The sequence below is a fragment of the Macrosteles quadrilineatus genome, unplaced genomic scaffold, assembly GCF_028750875.1.
Source record: "Macrosteles quadrilineatus isolate MER2022 unplaced genomic scaffold, UCM_ALF_1.0 Scaffold_5__1_contigs__length_97177068, whole genome shotgun sequence".
Classification (NCBI taxonomy): domain Eukaryota; kingdom Metazoa; phylum Arthropoda; class Insecta; order Hemiptera; family Cicadellidae; genus Macrosteles; species Macrosteles quadrilineatus.
In genome coordinates this window covers 8,124,462-8,145,169 of record NW_026542598.1, presented here as the reverse complement: position 1 = coordinate 8,145,169, position 20,708 = coordinate 8,124,462, and the positions used below count along the sequence as shown (strand labels likewise).

General features: G+C 37.6%; 1 protein-coding gene across 1 annotated transcript in view; it reads right to left on the bottom strand.

Moving 5' to 3' along the window:
• The window catches only part of LOC128995319 (basic helix-loop-helix ARNT-like protein 1), a 168,313-nt gene that overhangs the window by 123,174 nt on the left and 24,431 nt on the right, over positions 1–20,708 (bottom strand). The window contains exon 2 of the mRNA XM_054420303.1: positions 16,908–17,030. Coding sequence (XP_054276278.1) covers positions 16,908–17,023 — 116 coding nt within the window. The 5' untranslated portion in view covers positions 17,024–17,030. The remainder of the gene's footprint in view (positions 1–16,907; positions 17,031–20,708) is intronic.

Sequence of the window (20,708 nt, the reverse complement as noted above, 5' to 3'; positions counted from 1 at the left end):
ATTGTTAGTTCTGTCCGTCTTCTGTAGATGTCGTGCTTTGTTTACAATTTGTTTCTTGTTATTTTAGTAATTTAAAACCTCGTTTAACCAAATACAGATATTTAATCATAAACGATAACTCGTTCACTATCTTACCGAACTATATTACTATATTACTATCGTTGGCTATATAACCAAAACAGTGAGACACAAATAATGAGAAACTAGCCAAAAAATAATATAAACAAATTGTAAACAAAACACGACATCTACAGAAAACCAGACAGAACTAACAATAAAAGTGGCTTCAGCTGTTCCATAAGGATGGTAAGGTATCTGCAATCCTAGAATGCTATGGGAAGGTAAGGAAACAGGTCCGCGACATAGGAAGTGGTGAAGGAAGTAGTCAATGCAAGCTATCCTGAGTGCGGGAACTGTTTATGACAAATAGATTAAAGTATCTGCAATTATAAAATGCTAAGGGAAGGTAAGGAAACAGGCCCGTGACGTAGGAAGTGGTAAAGGAAATAGTAAAGGTGAGCGGGACGGAGTGTGGGAACTGTTTATGACGATTAGATTAAGGTATACCCAATCCTAAAATGCTATGGGAAGGGAGGGAAACAGAGGTCCGCGACGTAGGAAGTGGTGAAGGAATTAGTAAAGGCGAGTAGTCCGGAGTGTGGTAACTGTTTATGACGATTAGATTAAGGTATCTGCAATCCTAAAATGCTATGGGAAGGGAGGGAAACAGGTCCGCGACGAAGGAAGTGGTGAAGGCAGTAGTAAAGACGAGCAGTCCGGAGTTTGGGAACTGTTAATGACAATTAGATTAAGGTATCTACAATCTTAAAATGCTATGGGAAGGGAGGAAAACAGGTCTGAGACGTAGGAAGTGGTGAAGGAAGAAGAAGGGCGAGCAGTCCGGAGTGTGGGAACTGTTAATGACAATTAGATTAAGGTATCTACAATCTTAAAATGCTATGGGAAGGGAGGAAAACAGGTCTGAGACGTAGGAAGTGGTGAAGGAAGTAGTGAATGCGAGCAGTCCGGAGTGTGGGAACTGGAAACCAATTGTAACAGTTAGATTTATGTATCTGAAATTGAAATACTGAAATGCTATGAGAAGGGATGGAAACATGTCCAAGACATAGGAAATGGTGAAAGAAGTAGTAAATGCTAGCAGTGCGGGGTGTGGGAAATGTTTGTGGCAATCAGATTAATGTATTTATAATACTAAAATGCTATGGAAAGAGATGAAAATAGTTCCACGGCGTAGGAAGTAGTAAAGTTTAGCATCGCAGATTGTGGGAACTGGGAACCGTTTGTGGCAGATAGATTAATGTATCTGTAATTCTTAAATGCTATGATAAGGGAAGTAAACAGGTCCATGACGTAGGAAATGGTGAAGGAATGTAAATGCTGGCATCGCAGAGTGGGGGAATGATTTTCCCCGAGCAAAGCTCGGTCCCCAGGTACTGTTATTTAAATAGATCAATTGAAAATCAATTCAGCCAAATGGAAATTTGCTTAGGCGTCAGGTTTGCTGCGGCGGGGGTATTTATTAAAATAATAACAGCTTAGTATAAAATAAATACATCTTTCAAGTTTGATAAAAATATATCCATAAACAAGCCAACTACAACATTTTACAATATTCTCCATAAGAATAACATGGGAATTTTAAATGAACAGTTTTTTTATTATTTTCTCCATAACCAATAACAGCACAAACACACTTTGATATACCGGTACTAAATTGTTTGTTTTTTAAGCTCTTTAAAAGGTCTGGAGATAAATTTTGTGTTTTAAGGGTAAAAAATGAGAACACTCCATTTTTACCCCATAAAACCCCCCGTTAAACCCTGTCCCCATGGTCCGATCATGCTGGTTCGCGAACTCATTCAAGTTTATCCCGCTTAACACCTTCAAACAAAATGTTATCAAAATCGGACAAAAATTACTCAAGTTTTCGTCTTCACGGACACACACACACACACTCACATAATATATAAAAATATACAATTTTGAACGAACAGGGTTTTTGGCATCTAGGGACATCAAAATGAAAAAGTAAATCGGTCCCGGGCCTAGGTATTGCCATGAGACCTAAGGTAATAGATACTTCCCTATAGGGAAATTCGCTAATAATGTAGTCAATGTGTGAACGCTAAATGCAACCAGTTACACACTAATATTTATTTTAATTCAATCGATTCTTTATTTGTTCAATTTCATATGGTAACTAATAACCAATCAAGCTACCAGCCTAATTTAAGTGCGCATTTAAAGCTGGGCATTAATGAGCAGGATTTTATTAGAATGGAACGGATGATCTGTGTAGCGGATGAATCAAGAATTATTGTCCAATGATCAGCTGGTCTTAAGCCACAATCATTTTTTTTTTCAAAGGCAACAATCAAAGACGCCTGGTTGCGATTTGAATCATCATAAAAGTTTTTCGGTGTGGTAAAATGAAAATACCCTCCACTAATTGAACTCATGTGAACATTTCTAAACTGACTTTGTGATATTTAAAACTACTTAGGTTGCCACATAATGATTATAATTGCCTGCCTGGTTTAAGTAAAGTTCATATTAATGAATGTTTACTGTATTGTCAAATAAAACTCAACTGATACCAGATATGTATAAATTTAGACGTATCATCGCGAAAGATAAAATTTCTGAAACTAATTCGAACAGTGTGTACCATGTACCGAGGTAATGTCCCATCTCACTTTAAATTAACTTAAACAACTAAACTATTGTCTTCTTTCTGTGGAGGGCAGGCAGGCGTATAAAACAGTAAAATTTAATGTAAAAAACTCTGAACTAAAATTAATTCAATTTGAAACCGTCAACTATTGCGTAGTTCCAAAATTTCACATTTTGCGCAACCAAAACAAACACGCCCCCCAACGTCCCACCCCGAATGCTTTTTTAGATACTAATGCTGAAAAAAACTTGATATCCCGCTTTCATAATTTTTTACCTGTTTACTTTCACCGACCAATCAGCTGATAGGGTGGGGCCGCCAGCTTCACTTCCATTGGACGACGGACGGGAGTTAATGTTAGAAAAACTTGCCTGCGAAACACAGAGCTGTAACTGGAGTTGACGGATCGAAAAATAAAGGTTACTTGCTCGGTCTTAACAAACTTTACTTACATGTCACTTAGAAAGGGACGACGGGAAGTGCTACAAGCCTTTCAGTGATAATTACAAACAGATTATATATTGCGCCGTCGACGTCCATCAAGTAGCGAATTTGCGGGGTTGCAAAACTAATGATTACGCAACGGTAATGCCATAAAATCGGTTGAGGTTGTTAAAACCCTTCGTCGGTCGCACCTAAATAATTAACAGTGGGGTATCTATAATTGACACAGTTAAATTTACGTATAGTTTTCAAGGTCTTGCAATGATTCGCTTGACTGTTATATTTTAAGATATATGACTAATTACGTTGCATTTTGAATATTAAGCCTATAATTCAGGATTTAATTTAATTCCTTGCCCTCAATAATGTTTTTGTATGACAACGCCTTTTAGCTATTTTTCTCAAATCTGGAACGGTCGCCCTGTATCATTTTGATACACAAATAACAGATTTTAAGTTTAGTTATAAATAATAAGGACAAATGCTCAGGAATATTGATAACTATTTGTTTTTAATTTGCTCAATTACTATCAGTGTCTAAATGATAATATTTCTTTGTTTAGACAAGTTTGAGAAATAACATCTATGATCACACTGAATCAAAATGATACAAACAAACAAATCAATGTAAGTCGCACTGTATCAAAGTGATACTTAAGTCTTTAAGTTATACAGGGTGTCCATAAACAACGTTTCAGGACTTTAGGAAATGAATCCTCATACTAAAAGGAAGAAAAAAGTTTATGTGAAGGTATGTCCGAAAATGCATAATTACCCAGTTATCCATAATTTTGTTTTTTATACAAAAATATCTTTATCTGTGAAGTTTTTCATTCGATGATTATGAAATTTGGTAACCATGTTAACATACACAAGAACTATAATTGAAAAAAAATAAAGTTGATCCGATTATAAATTTCAAAATTGCGGCCGTTTGAAGTTAAATAACTCAATAACTCCTAATTCTAGGAAGAAATGCCAAGAATACTTTTTTTAGCATTTTTAATTCCCTATCAAACAATACCAAGATCAAAAAGATAGGACAAAAGATAACTGAAATATACCGTTGTTTGTGTAAAATAAGGCAAAATTAAGGGTTCCCCGACTAACTTTGCCTTATTTTTACACAAAAAAGTTATATTTCAGTTATTTTTTACCCGTTTTTTTATCTTGGTATTGTTTGATAGGGAATTAAAAATGTTAAAAAAAGAATTTTTTTCTTCTTTTTTTCATAGAGTTAGCAGTTTTTGAGTTATTTAACTTCAAAAAATTCAAACGGCCGCAATTTTGAAATTTGCAATTGAAACAACTTTATTATTTTTTCAATTAGGTCTTGTGTATGTTAACATGGTTACCAAATTTCATAATCATCGAATGAAAAACTTCACAGATAAATATATTTTTTTATAAAAAACAAAATGGCAGATAACTGGGTAAATATGCATTTTTGGGATATACCTTCACATAAACTGTTTTCTTCCTATTAGTATGAGGATTCATTTCCCAAAGTCCCGAAACGTTTTTTATGGAGACCCTGTATACAACGATGGTCTTTAACGGGGTATGTCGCACTGTGTAAAATTGATACAATTAAATAAAGTGTGCCCTGGACAAGGTCAAGTTCAGCACTGGCTGGTTCGTGATAGGGAAGAGGATACCATTAAGTGAGGGGATAGTAATCGCAGTATTCAGTATTCAGTTCATGACAAAATGACGACCGAAAATGTTGTTGCTTGTATCTGATACAGTGCGACCGACAAACAAAACAACCAATTTAACACTGGTGTTAGCGGGCACCGACGAAAATTACTCACATTTATTTCTGATTAAACATGTACAAACCATATTGTGATCAAACTTTATTTGTGTACCAACAGACGTGTAAACAATAGTGATTATGAACATTAAAACAGGTTGAAAGTGCAAAGAAGTGGTAATGAAAAAAGAATGAATGTGTAGTGAACATTGGACAAAAACGGAACCAAAAACTACTTCTTTGTCGAGTGGAGTACATCTAATCTTGCTAAGACACCGTCGGTTTTATAAATTTGGAATAATTCAACAGGCTTCCCTAAAACGGTGTGACCAATTTATGGTGACAAGTTCTCCCTCACAATGTATAGTTTCTCTACCGAATTATAATGACCATTGAAAACTCCTACTGGATTCCTACCGACTATCAGAGGATCTCCTTCATTTGGCGGGTTGGCATGCGGTGTTGTGTCGACGCAGCGAGATCTGGAGCAATCAAGGTGTCCACCTTACCTACCTGAATCGGCTTTTTGTACCTCACAACGTGACGAGCCATGGCTTCGCTACAAAGAAACGCTAAGTACACGTACACACCATTTATATTCCATACTTGTCTATGGGCTGGCCAGATGATTGGCTCCCGAGTAGACAACCAATCATATTCCTCCTATAAAAGTTGATCTCCTCATTCCGACAACTCCGCCACATGCCTCGGTGTACCCGAGTCTCGACAAGAACTAGAAACATTTCTTGTGCTCCAAACTCCATTTCTGTGTGGTCTCGGCCGATGCACTTCGTTAGTGGTGTCTGTTGTTATAAACCAACAAAAACTCTGGAATAATAATCTGAGGAAAATTAGCCTATTCCAAATCGAATGAGACACGAACGCAGTTACGAGTGACTTCAAAATATAAGTTCTGTTTATAAATAGTTACGTTAAAACACAGAACTGAATTTCTCGGTCTTCTGTCAAGTTTGAATTTATTTGTACACGATGTCAAAACCAGACGTACCAACTTGACGCGGCTGGCGGTTCTCACCGGAAGACCGAGAATTCAGTGATGACCTTATAAGCCTACGAACGAAGAAAACACCCAACGGTTTAATCGTATATTCGCTAGTTGTTGCAACGCTTCTTCAAGGTAAAAACTATTTTAATTTAGTTATTTAGTTTAATAAATGTGATTGACTTAAGGTATATTTTATACTAAAGAGTCAAAATATCTTCAAGATCGCTGTAGGCCGAACTTTAGATCATCCCTTTGTTTGACCTCTTTACTTCAAATGTCTCCAATCACTTCATAGTACAAATGGAAAGGTATTTAAAGGATGGGCAAGTCGCTGTATATTTGAGCAACCCACACATCTATATAAATAAATTAAAAAATAAAAGCTGAAAGGGTCGGTTTCAAAGTTATTAACTAAAAGCATGAACATTTTTGTTAAACCTTGGAAACATAAACTCCACGTAGTACTGAGTCTATTATTATATTGCACTCTTTTATTTGTAAATTTATCCACCTATGAGCACAGAAAACATACTATGTTTTCTGTGCTACGAGTGCAACGAAATTACAAAACCATAAAAAATCAGAAGTTTAGCGATTTAACGAGCTAAGCGATGCTAAGGTAATTTAGGGCCTACCAATTAGGGGTGTAAAATTTTACGCGTCACCATAAAAACTGTTTTAACTTATCTTTGCAACGCCGTAAATTAGCCACTTAAGGGCAGATAAATAAATAACGTATATTTATCGCCATTTCGAATTACATTAATCACGAAATGGGTGCCATAAAATTTAGATCAAACCACGCCGTGCGCAAATGGGGGTTTTACGTAGCGCAGTAACACCAACAAAGAACCTGTCCTTAGTAAACTCGGGTGCTAAGTGTCGATTAGTGGAATTGGTCAGTTGAAGTATTAATCGGTTTATAATTTGACAGCAGAAACTCAATCAATCAAAATAACTTTATTCATATTGCACATTTTGTACAGAATGGAGTCAGTTATAAAAACACAATATCAAACTTAAGACTACTTACAAAGAATATTGTTATTACCAAAAAATCTGATTTCAGGAAGTTGGAAAAATCTTCTAATTTATACAAGGGTCTCCGTTGGTGAGAAATAATTTCAAACGTTTTTAAATGAATTAAAATTATTTATATTTTTTATATTGTCAGGTAAGCTATTGAAATATTTAACACCACTATAAGATGGGATTTTTTCATAAACCGATAAATTATGTCTGTTGAACGCCAATTCATTACCTTTTCTGGTTCAATATGTATGAAAAGAGTTCAATTTTGGCAATCTTTCCTAGTTTGATTTAATTTAAAGGGCTATTTGATAAGTGTATAAGCTAAAAACAGTCATAATTCCTATTTCTTTAAAATGCTCTTTTGCGGATGTTTTTGATTTTAGTTTTAACATAATGCGAATTGTTTTTTTAAGTTCCAGAATGCTATTTAGGTTAAAATTTGATGTGCCCCCATAAAGACACAACCCAAAAGAAATATGTGATTCAATTAAGGAATGATATACTATTGTTAAGGTTTTTAAACTACTAAATTTTGACATCTTTCTTAATGCATGTATGCCTGAGTTGACTTTATTACAAACGTTTTCAACACGACTGTCCCAGTTGAATTTATCATCTATATGCAACCCAAGAAATTTTATTGTTTTAACTTCATTTAGTAAAATTGTAACTAATTAGTTAACTATAACTAACTAATTAGGTTAACAGGGCTTTATGCACAGAGCCACACCGATTTCAGACCCACGTGAGGTTTTAACAGTTGGCTCTTACGCCATTGACATTAAAAGTGTTTTTGGGGGAATGGTCATAGCCCCGGTTGTAATACTATCCAAATCAAATTTTCTTTGATATCAGTATGGATGGTCCAACGAGAAATGGCGTCTGGATGAAAATCGACTCCGCTTGGAACTCGGCTAACCAGGAAATTGCACGTTTTCTCTTTATTTTACATTTATACTGTAACACAGCATCTTCACTAGTGTTCCGCTTACAACTCTTTGATTGTTTTATTTCCTCCGGTGAGATAAACAACGTACTGTCTATTGTGACGTTATCTACGATTTTAATCTTAGAAATGTGATATGAACACGTTTCACCCAGTAGAGGAGCATAGTTCCGAAATGTGTGCCCCAAATGTGATGAACAAAATCTAACGAACATACAGAAATAACTGTATATCCAAAACCTAATTTACATATAGATGTACTAGTTCTTTTATGCAGGGAGTCGTCTACAACAGATTCAAGTTGTACTTTAGAATGAACAGTAGGCTAAATGTATTTTTTGAACATAATAAGCAACGGATTAAAACAGTGAGTTAATCTCACTTTAAACATGAGTTTCGCGTGAAATAATGGTTCAATGGCAGTCTGAATGTTGAAGTTTTGCACTGAACAGATTATTGGGTATTATTTTTTTTATATACAAGGTACGTGCCAAGTAGTAAGTTAGCAGTAAGTAGTAGGACAGTATTGAAAAATAAAAACCCTTGTAGAATTAGATTTACTAAATAGAAGATAGTAATTACGGATATTACTTATTTTATTATCCTTATATATAATACGTGAAGGCGACTCCGGGCTCTGCCCCACAGGCCATCAAAACATACTAAAATAGCTAAACACAAATTGTTCATAGTAAACACATGATACACACAAGAGCTTTAGTTTTCAGAGTGAATTCGTTGTCATTTCAGTTTCGTTAACTGGAGTGGAGTGATTGATTACATTATCTTTGAGTTAGTCATCGGAAATTGTGACTGTTATTAGTTTTGAAATAACGCCTGTAGTACTTGAAATTGCTCGAATTCGAGCAACAGGCGCACTAGTTGTTTAAAATTATTGCAGCTCACAAGTTACGCATTTCGCAGGTTAGCCACTGCGTCGTATTTTCAATTTCTTAATCATTCAGCCATGGCCATAAATATTCCGATTTCAACGCTCCGAGGGATCGCGGTACGAGATGATATCCGCTGATATAACCAGTTTATCTACAGACCGGGCCACAATTCTCATATGTTTTTACGACCGAGGTGTTACCTAAAACCAATCAGTGTCTTATCAACCAGATCGTACAAATTACTTGTAATATACCGGACGGGTCGAGGGAACCCCTCTTAAGAGGCCGCACAGCTCCCTACACCTCTTAAAGTCTACAAAATATCGTCAGGAAAAAGGGTGACAATTTGATCTTTCTCCGCTATTTGACAGCAGAGCGCGCAATTATAAACTAAATAATCGTCCCCTGATATAAATATCAGCGAGTACATTTTGTATTGTAAAATAAGAAAACTGGATTTAAACTTGTTCCTGTAAAAGATGACGAATAAACAATGTGCAACGAAATGGTCCCAGCCGGTTCGATCCTGAGAAACGTGCGCAACTTTTTGATCGTTCTATATTAGATTTGACCCAGCCCTTGGTCATAGGGATTTTAATAAATAGTTCTGACTAATGAAACAGCTGCTCTTAGTCAGTTACAAAGCTACACATATCATAACACTCCATTCTACAGGGGGTTTAAGAATCAGAATCAGAAGAATCAGATCGGTTTAACGAGAGATCGTTGTGTCTTCACGCACTGTTTAGTTGGACTGATTATGCCATATGTTTATCTACTTCTATCACGTGATCGTCCATTGGCAAATAGCTGGACGACAATCCTGTGTGGGGAGTGGCTGACCTAGCCTAATGTCGTTACAGGTCAACGCCTACCTTAGCCTTAGACAACACGTAAGGTATTAAGCACGGGGTTGCTAGAAGTGGCAGGCCAGTCAAGGTTCACAATGTCACAGTACAATGCAATATGCGATGGTTTTAAAAGCTTTAATGGCTTTACTGGATAGCAATAGGTATAGCATGGATAGTGTTCGTACCCTCCTCACCACATAAAACCCAAGCCCTGTCATGTTTCTTAGACGTTCGGCTAGCCGAGTAATATTATTTTAATTTAAAGGAAAAATACTTCAAATTGGTGTTTGACTGCGTCCATACCCATTACACAAATCCTTAAACAATTAAAATTGAGTTATTTTGCTTGACGAAACGCGTAATAAACAATGCGGGACCACAGCAGTCGAGTTTCTTTCGTGGAATTCCAAACGTTCGCAAAAACTACTCAGCGACCAACTTTCCAGACAGGGTAGTTATTTTTATAAGGATTTTTTCCCGCTTTGCTTTGTGAAAGGTTCGGACAGTTTTTGCCGAAAACAATTGGGAGTTTTTGCCACATTATACAAATTATTAAAGCGACAGCTCCTTTCCAACGATTGGCAGAGTCTGACGAAGCCGAAATTTCAAAATTTTAACACTCTAACCTGTTCTTTGGCCAGAAAAACTCCCTTCAAATATAACTCAACCGAAATAAGTGAAGCGGACATTCATTGATCAAACGGCTCCGCCCCAGTGGCTCTGGAGTTTCCCTTGTTAACCTTATGAGTACTCATATTTAAATGGAATTAAAGAATCTTAACAGGTGTTTAAACTAAACATTTTGATTCTGCAATGTTCAATAGCATTAAAAAGTCATAAGATTTACCAACAGGGATATTTACCTACAAACAGCAAATCTATGGAACATAATTAATTATTCTCTTTAGCGTTCTCTTCCCACTGCGAAGCGCTGGTATGACTGCTTGTTACAGATAAATCAAAAAGGTTTGCATTTGTATTCCTTCCATACATGCGCAGAAGGTATTAAAACATGCCAAATTTATTACCGCTGATGGCTGACAAACATTCTACTACTATAACGTTTATTAGTATGTCAAATTAAATCTTTTTGACGGGAAGTTTTTCACGAAAAATATTCTCCTCTGGGGTCGAGAATTTTACTTAAAAAACTTAACTTGAGATTCTCAAAAAGCATAACCTGTTTCAACATTTTAATGACACAATCAGTGGCTGAAGAGGAACAAAGTCCTGGAACCACCCTGAAACGTCGCTATTCTCAGGCCAAAGTACTAAAACAGCTGCAATGGTCTGATAATTCACTGAAACGTCAAAATCGCGTCACGTATTCTCTGAATGAGTTATCAACGTACCATCGGGATACTACGACCCGACAGTCCAAACACGTCTGAACCATTAAAGGCTTTCCTCGAACACTTCAAATCATTGTGTTGAACGACTCGGAATCACAAATAGGTCAAAAAGGTGCAGGTGGTCCTCCTTGGCCGCTACGTCTGCAACTGTAAAGTTATTTGTCTTGTTCACGAGCCCAAGCCGCACCCGGCGTATCGGCCTAACGCTTGTCTAGGACATTAATCTAGCCTGTCGCACTAGTTAAGGCAGTGTACGTCCAACCAGTTCCCACTCCTAGGGTGCACGGACGCCCATTTGCTAATGACGTGATTGGGTGGTTATACTTGCAGTTATGAATAATAAAGAACATTAATGCAGACACAATTTTGGATCGCTGCATTTGCAAGAAAGTTGCAGGATGGGAGTTGATGCGCGCGGTTGTACAACGGCGTATGAAAAAAGAAGGGTCTGTCACGCTTGAATGTCTTCCGTAGTTGAATTGCTTACTTTATTTGGAGTTTGGAAAGTACATTGTAATTTGATTAAACTAATGTAATTCCCTTATATTTGTAAACGTTATTGGCACATTTAAACTGCTATGCTGAACTGTTATCTAAAAGAATGTTAAACTTGTAGATTTTTTTATATTTCTTTTCATTTATACATTGAGCATTTAAGAAATACTTTTCCAACATTAGGTTGATAAATATACTATACCTGTAGGCCTACTATAGGAGTGAAAGAGAAGTAGCTTGGGGTGGCTGGGCCACATTCAACGCAGAGGTGAGAGAGAGGTGTTAACACAAGTGATAAGAAGTACCCCAGAGGGCAAGAGACCATTGGGAAGACCAAGGATGAGATGGATTGATGAAGTTACAAAGGACCTAAGGAGTATGGGAGCAGACCTAGAGCTGGCAGAGGACAGAGGACCCTGAGGCACATGGTTGGCGAGGCTGTGGCCCGCTTTGGTTTTCAATGGCCACAGGAGTAAGTACTCAACTCATCAGAGGCTGGCTTTTACAACTAGACCACTAGGTCAAATCAAAGAAACAGCCACCATTGTAGATGAGTGCCGACGAATTACCGCAAAAAGTATGTCTATCCATTATTTTGAGGAAATTTCCTTGAACGCAGTTAGAAGACTTTCGCGACTGAGCATTTGAGAACAACCAATCAAACCAACTAGTTTGGGAGGAAATGTAACTCACACATCATCATAGTTGAAACCACAAAGGTTTCAATTTAATAAAAAATTTTTCAGCAAGGCACAACAACGTCCTCGGTTTCAATTTTAAATAAGGTGTACAGCTTCTTTTGGCCATCAAGTTACAAACCTGATAAGTTTTTACTTAACTGACGCAGTTTTTATTTGCTCAACCACAATGTTCCACAGTAGTGCTATCTGCTCATGGCTACCAATACGAATTTCAAAACTTTCCGTTTTTGCGACATTCTGTACCTGTCACTTTTTCACTTACGTTGTACGTCTGGACTACGGAGGCACGACCGTAGTAGACGTTTACACGCTTGTTAGACGGCACTCGTGTATGTAGCTGCCGTGTTAGGTGTTGTGGAACTTTCAACTTATATAGTACTCTTCAGGATCCACTACGATCCAGATTATAACTAGGAATTGGTTGAAGTATTGAGAGATGAATTTAAATGAAGGATGGGTTTGCATTTTGTAAACCTAAACTGCGCTAGATTAGTATTAAGGCGAGGACTGTCCTGAATTCAAATTCTACCAACCACCAAAGGCTTTTAGCATTGAATTTCACGACTAGGTGGTTCACAGCCAACCTACAGATGTATGACCACATATCAAGTAAAAATTTACTTATCTAACTAGACCTGTCTCATTTGACAACTCCTTCCTCCATATGACGTATGGTAATTAAATTGCTAAACTATCAACACATTTCCTATTAACATCTGATTCTTATCGGACCACTACGACTCCTCCGTATTCTTGTTGAACAAATCAGAATATCGTTAATCAAACCACTCACTGCTTGCGTGTAAATTAACCGCCTCTTTACCTAGAGTCTAGAGGCTGACAGGTTAGCGCGTGTCTTGCTGTAATCTACCTATATGATCTCCTGTTTGACAACGCCTGAGTGTGAAGTCGGTCGTGAAATAAGAAGTAACTCGACTAAAGACCGCCAAGCCTGCAGGTGTTCGTTTTTGATTGAACGTAACTCAATTTAGATAAAGAAGGGAAGTTGCAGTAAGGTCGACCTGTCAATCCGGTGCATGATAAAAACTAATTAGCCACACGTTTGTAAACATATAGTATCGTATTGCTTTTACGAATGTGGTCTTCCAATAAATTACGTGATTGTGGTGTTTTAGTTGGTGGTGAGCACATCGATGCTGTTAAACAATAAAGACCTTGGCCCTCTCCATCCTTACATCCCTATTCAAGTCTCAAATGCTTTGGCCAGTCCTTGTTTTATGAGAGAGGTAGAAATTACGACATTAAGAGATTGTTTTTTTTTTCAGATTGGCATGATTAGGTTTCGGATCTTGATGACAGTAACTTCCCGCTATAGCCTCTGGACCAGCCGCTGAGCTGAATACTAAGCCTGAAGCTGCTGAAGAAGCTTAAAGCTAAGCCTAAAATGTTGATAGTGATGAAGACCAAGCCTGAAAGATGTTGATGATGAAGACCACGCCTGAAGATGCTGACGGTGCTGATGACCAAGCCCAAAGATGTTGACGGTGATGATAACGAAGTCTGGATATGCTAGAACCCAAGCCTGAAGATGTAGATGGTGCTGAAGCCCAAGCCTGAAGATGCTGAAGACTACGTCTGAAGAAGTTTGCGAAGTCCATGTTAACCACCCACTCACTTCACCATTAACCGCGTTTAAAAACACAAGCTCTTACGTGGGGGCCAAAAACATGGTAAAACCGATTAAATGAGATCGCTAAAGGAACACGGCAAACACCATTTTAAAAACAAACCCAATTTTCTCCTCCAGAAAAGAGCTGTCTATAGCAGGAGAGTCATGAACTAAGTGGGGGGTTCATATTTTACACTAACATGAATTACTCGCATAGAAATGGAAGTCAATGAATTAATAGTTTCTAAATCGATTTTTTACTACTGCAGTTAATTTTAAGAAACATTAAATTCTACTAAAAGTATCATGTGTTGCGAACGTGCTAGCTTTCGAATTTACAACATTCATCACAACATCTTAAGTGTAGTAAATCTGTTGGCTGTCAGCAATGATATAGTGGCTAGACCAGTACCGAGTGTTTACAAATGTAGATGTGACTATAACCGGCGCAATTTAACATGTACCAGTAAATCTTGGTGGAAGGCATGTGACATCTCCATACGTAAGGTCGACAGGTGGCATATCTATTATCTGGACCGCTAGTCTGGGCATTTACAACCGGAATGACACAGAAATATTTCGCTTTCTTTGCCTGGCTACTATTTACATATAGTTCACACCGAAAACGGATACACAGTTTAAAATCATGAAAAAATTCCTTAACATCAATCACAGTATATACAATCCTAAAATGTTTTATTCTTCAAAGCCAACTTTATTTCGACTTGACCATATACCAAATCGACTTTCGGCCACTTTCCGCGCGTTTTACGACCTTCCAACTCATTTCCCTCCAAATCCCACCGTCCTTTGAGAGTTTTATAACTGCGGAAAAAATGGCGGACATCGGAAAACGACAAAACACGTTTTTATTTAACGGCTATAACTCAAAAAAGCTTAGTGCTAGCAAAGATTTGAAAGAATTTTCATGGTCAGGAATTAAATTTTCTACAAAACCTTTTCTTATGTTTTCCGAAATTTTCACCCCTTCACCCCTAAAAAACGATCTACTTTCAAAGATTGGTTAATTTCGTTCAAATATTTAATGGTTTGAACTACTTTTTCCTACCTAAGTGATTTGTGTTTGCAAATATTATTAATGCGTTGTATTTTCCTTATTGGTTACGAATAAGATTGCTCGATTTCGACTAAATCAATCGGTCCAAATGCAACAGTTAACTAATACGATAGCGGTTTAGCAAATTATCGCATTACTCCACTATACCACATATGTACCACATTATGTCACGTCCTAGCCCAGTAGCCCATAGGCCGAGGCAGGGGCGGAATATATCAAACAACTGCTACAGGCGCTTGTGTATAATGATGTTTACTCTGCGATTTCCACAGAAAACCGGTCCATCAGTGCAGGAACACTGAACAGTCATCGTGAGTCATAAGATAGAGTACATTAAATTACTACATTGATTCGTATTAGCATAAGCTTTAAGCTCAATCGATTAGAAAATTGTACACTATTTGAGGCCGGAGGGCGGCCAAGTAAATTACAAACCGTTCGTTTTATCCAGTTTTACGAGTTTTTAAAGACCAGATATAAATTTTCTTTAAATTAATCTTCTAAAATTTATGGTAGGTTTAGCTCACCTACGAAGCACGCTGTGGGAGGGCTTCAAGAACACAATTTGTCATACTTGATCATTAATTTTTTTTGTGACCAGTACGATTGCAATAGTTGTGAGTTATGAAAAAGGGTTGTTTACATATCAAATTAGATTAATACGGTCATTATTTTTGGCCAAGTCCAGTGAAGACAAGCGGAAACAGTAGAAACATCAAAATTCTTTTCCCTATTATCAGGATCGAACTAGCAACCTTCTGATTGCTAGGCAGCCACTAAAACCACTCAGCCACCTAGCAATTTTACCTCAACATAACATTTCACTAGGTAACTTATTGGTTAATTGGTTTCAATACTCTTTTGCCCCGTCACGTTCACACCATCAAACGAGGACGGAACATTCTTCATATCGTCTTGTGGGTTTCATCAACAACTAATGAAACTAATACAAACTTACAAAGAAACACGCACACACCGTTCACCTTACAGCGTGATAAGAACTTGACAACGTCTACGCAATTATTTATGTAGACTTACATTCTCGTTTGATTTTGTGATCATGACACAAGGTGAGTTGAAACCATGGTGACCTTTAACTTGACTCTGGACTGTTGACATTGAGGTATGTATGCCATAACCACTCATTTCCCAGATTGTTTGTGTCTACTCCGCTTTACTTAAATTAGGTCTAACCACACGTCTATGGGTTAGCCATCACCAAAGAACCTCCAAAAATTGTTGTAAACTGCCATAAGTACTCACAGCAGGCAAACATGAGGGGTTATCACATTTAACGCTCTTCTTTACATATGGATCTACTTTTTGTTTCTGTAAATTTAGGATGGATCAGAAATTCATCAGACCCGTATAAAAACAGAGTAAAAAATAACATAAAAAAAATTTAATCAAATAATTCTTCAATCATCGTACAACTTGTTTGCGTTAAGGCAAACCCACAACTAATGTTACATGCATTACAAATCTTCCACTACGCACAATTCAATTTCCCTCGTTGTTCTAATAGACAATTTCCTCATCACAGCACATTGCATTGTACAGTGCAGTCGACGTCGCTGTAGGTCTACACAACACAACTGCTTCCCACGTTTCTAGATCACTTACAACACTTGACACGTCATTGCTGTGGCTGCGGCTGCGGTGACCCAGCTGATATGACAAGGACATATGTTGGCGGACACGAGGCCATTTCATTACGATTAACATTCGGTTTGAGCTCTACGAAAGGTCATAGCCAACTACCAACATCCTTAAAAATGGCCGAGGACACACTTCTAAAATTTGTTTACAGCTCGTCAACATAAACTAGACTTTAGCATACTGCTAAACACAAAAAAAACCTTAAATTGGTCAAAGAAAAAGTCTTAAACACAACATCTAAGCACTCTATCTGAGCTATTCCTCAACTAGGCTTCCAGCACAAAAAGAACCAACACAACTGATAAGCCTCTCAAAACGCATGTTAGTTTATTCCACCAACAAATTGCAAAGACAAGTATAACTGTTTACCTTGAAGAAGAGCCGGCGGAGGTTGAGGGTCCCGCACCGTCATCGTCCTCCTGCTCTGAACCAGCCTCCACCTCGGGCTCGTCCTCCTTTCCACTGCCAGCGTCCTCCGTCTCCATCCTGTACCTGTATCATGACAATACACGTCAGTCCTACAGTATTGTATAGAGCCAGCGGGGGTCGAGGGTCCACAGGAACCTAAGTCCAATGTTGCGGGCGTTGTTTGTTGTTGTAGTAGTTTTAAGTTGGATCCAGCCTTGACGATCCAACCTTTATATGGTGGATTAAGAAAGAACAGTACAAACAAAACTACTCTCCCTTATTGCACACTTCACACGCATTAGTTGTGTCCTAATAACGTAGTAAGTGTAATATAGTAATAGTAAGTAATATTTATCGCCGTTTTCATTTTTCTGAGCCAGTTAACTACCATAGGCTCAACATCATACTTGTACTACTAATACTGTAGATGTTCTTGTAACAAGATAAAGAGACGACAAAGCAAGAGTACTGTAATTTATCACCGGGGTTTGAGGGTCCACAGCACCGCTTCGCCCTTCTGTAAGCCAACACCACTTTTTATACAAACCGAATTTTAACATCGTGCAGTCATAAAAATTCAAAGGATGACGTGATAATAATGTCAGTTGAGATTGGAGAGATAAGCCATTTACTTTGTGTGCCACCAATCAAACACTAGTAAAATAAGGTTAACAGCCACCTTCTGATGACTCATATGTCACTAGACTAAATGGACTGCTTTGCCATAAAATGGTCTGCGTTTACTCAATTGTCATTAAACGGTGTCATACATTTCACTAATTGAGAAGCTAAAAGCCTGGGCGGCTCTCGCTGAAGTTTCAATTACACAGGCTGCCAACCGTCCGGACTATCAGCTAATACTCGTAAAGCTGATTTAAAACACCAAATCTATTTAGAAGTCGACTCGCGGAGATCTTGTCTTAGCCAGGTTTGTCCCGTCGCAAGTAAAGACTTACGATTATTAGAGTTTTGAGAGCTGACGGTCACCAATCAAAAACGTCGCGTCAATTTAACTCGAAATAACTGACGGACTCAAGTCAAATTAGAGAGATTTACACACCTTAAGCAATACTCCCACGTTGCTAAGGTATATAAACAGTATTTGTCTTTGCAGTTATCAGATTCATTATAGGCCTACTATTCAAGTAGATGTATATTCCGCATTTCATAATAATGTACATTTCAGTCTGTTCCCACTTTTTAAATAACAGTACGCCACATGCCACCGCTGCCATGTCATTCGCGTATTAAGGAACTGGTTAACTAAACTTCGCGTTCGAAACACTCTTTGCCATTGATACGTTGCTGAAGTTCTGTGATGTTTAAATAACAAATCCAAAATTCTTTCAGCGAGATCACTCGATAATTGAATCGCATATTCCGACAAAGCAAGCAAAAACGTGTCCGGCACTTCCACCTGCCTATCAAAGCTGTTTATGATAATACGTTAATTACAAGATAAATCGAAGACGCCATGAATGTATGCTAATAACCTCGACACCGGCGTAGTAAAAAGGTTGTACATAGAAAAATAATTAGCGATTAATTAACGCAATTTGATATGTTCAATTACTTACGTTTTTAATTCACCTATGTTAATTAGTGAGCTAAGAAGCTCGCAAAACTGGTTCCACAGATTTATGACTGACTTAATTAAACTATTTTACTTCCAACTACCTACTATTCGAGTAGTTTCTCTCAATGGCTGATCTGTTGACAATATATGGTCGATATCCCAGTAAATGGTCGCCAGTCCCGACCAACAGGTGACCTGTTGCCATTTAAGCACTGGTGAGTTACCATTGCAGACTTTATCCTCCAATTTATATGCATGAAGTCCATTAGCGGATAAGTACTACGTATCGATATAGGTTAAGCCCTTGCAGAAATTACTCACGCTGCCCGGGTTTGGAGAAATGTAACACTAATTGGAATCAATATGGTATATTAATCATACGTAGTTTTTGAAACTGAAACTGTATACAGGATGTTCAAAAAAGGTGGGACATAATCAACCGCATATTAACCGAACCAATCAAGCGTTATTCACACTATTTTTCATATTGTCTACGCCTTTGGCATGAGATAGAAAGAAAGAGTTATTCAAAAGCTTGTTGGGAAAGCGGTTCAACCCCATATGTGTGCCGGGAATCGAACATTAAAAACACAAGTATTTTGTGGAACGTCCATTAAAGTTTGTAATAGTTTTTTTAATAACTGTTATAAGATTATGAGTTTAACTAGCTATAAAATACCTACCTTTAGTATTAAAAGGTGCCCTAATGGATATGGCTGCGCTCAGTCCGAAATCAAATTGACACGGGTTGGATACTGTCAATGCAACTACAATTAGATTAACTAAAACTTGCACACGCAAAATATATTGGTTTTGAACCTAACAATGTCACTATTTAAAAAATATTTTACGGCTGTAAATATCTCTTAATAAATTCATAACACATTAAAGAGTTATATATTGTAAAGCTTTTGTAATTATATTATATAAATTGCATACAACAATTTACAATTTAGTACATTTAAAATAAATTACGTCAAATTATGCCCTCTTAAGAGCTCTGTTGCACTTAAGACTATCTAAGTGTGTACCTAAGGGACAACACCATGCCCACCTACGATGAAGAAATAGCTGCCGAAGTTATAATTATGTTTAATTGTGGGAACCAGAGAAGAAAGAAACTGTTTAGAAGGTTTTGGGTTAAAGGGTGGCTTCAACGTAGAAATAGTTACAACCACATGGCACTCCTGAGAGCTTTGTGACCTGAAAATCTTCAGGAAAAACTATTTACAGAAGTCAGATGACAGTTTCCGTCACACCACAGAAAACATACTACTATAACCTATAGTTATAGTAGTATGTTTTCTGTGGTCATACTTATAATAGCAACCAGTGACGCCCTAATACCTCACATAGGAAAAGAACGCCAGATTGAGATTTTAGCAAGGTTTTGTTTCGTCATTTCATTTTTAGTTGTATTTCGCATGTTCAAGCTGTCTTTAGTTGATCAACTTAGTCGCTGAACCCTACACACTCTCTAGGAATTTTTTTTTAAGGCTAGTACTCACTAGGACACCCGGTCGCTTATCAACCGGCGATCTGGTTGACGAGCGACCAAATTGCACAAATATCGCCGTGTGTGTACGTGTCTGTCAATTTGGTTGAGGGCGATTTGTAGGTTGCCAGGCAACTTTTTGGTTTTCGGACATGTATCGAAAACCTGGGGGTTTCCGATCAACCATTTTATCGCCGGGCAATCAGATTTCTCAAAAACCTAGAGTGTGTACGCTTCAGCGACCAAGTTGATCAACTAAAGACGGCTAGCGCATGCGCAGTACAACGAAAAATGAACTGACGAAACAAAACCATGCTAAAATCTCAATCTGACGTCCTTTTTTTTCTATGTGAGGTGTCACGGGTGTCACTGGTTGCTTAGTATGACGGAAACTGTCATCTGAAATATGTAAATAGTTCTTAAAATCCTGAGAATTTTTAAGTCGAAAAGCTCGTAGGAGGGCCGTTGTGGCTGTAACTATTTCTACGTTAAAGCCACCCTTTAACCCAAAATCTTCTAAACAATTTCTTTCTTCTTCTCTACTTCATAAGTTTTAAATATAATCAAAACTTCGGCAGCTATTTCCTCTTCGTCGGGGGCATGGTGTTGTCATTTAGGTTCACACTTTGATAGGCTTAAGCGTGAACCAGAACAAAACAAATTGTCTATCCCACCAAATTTTGATCGATTT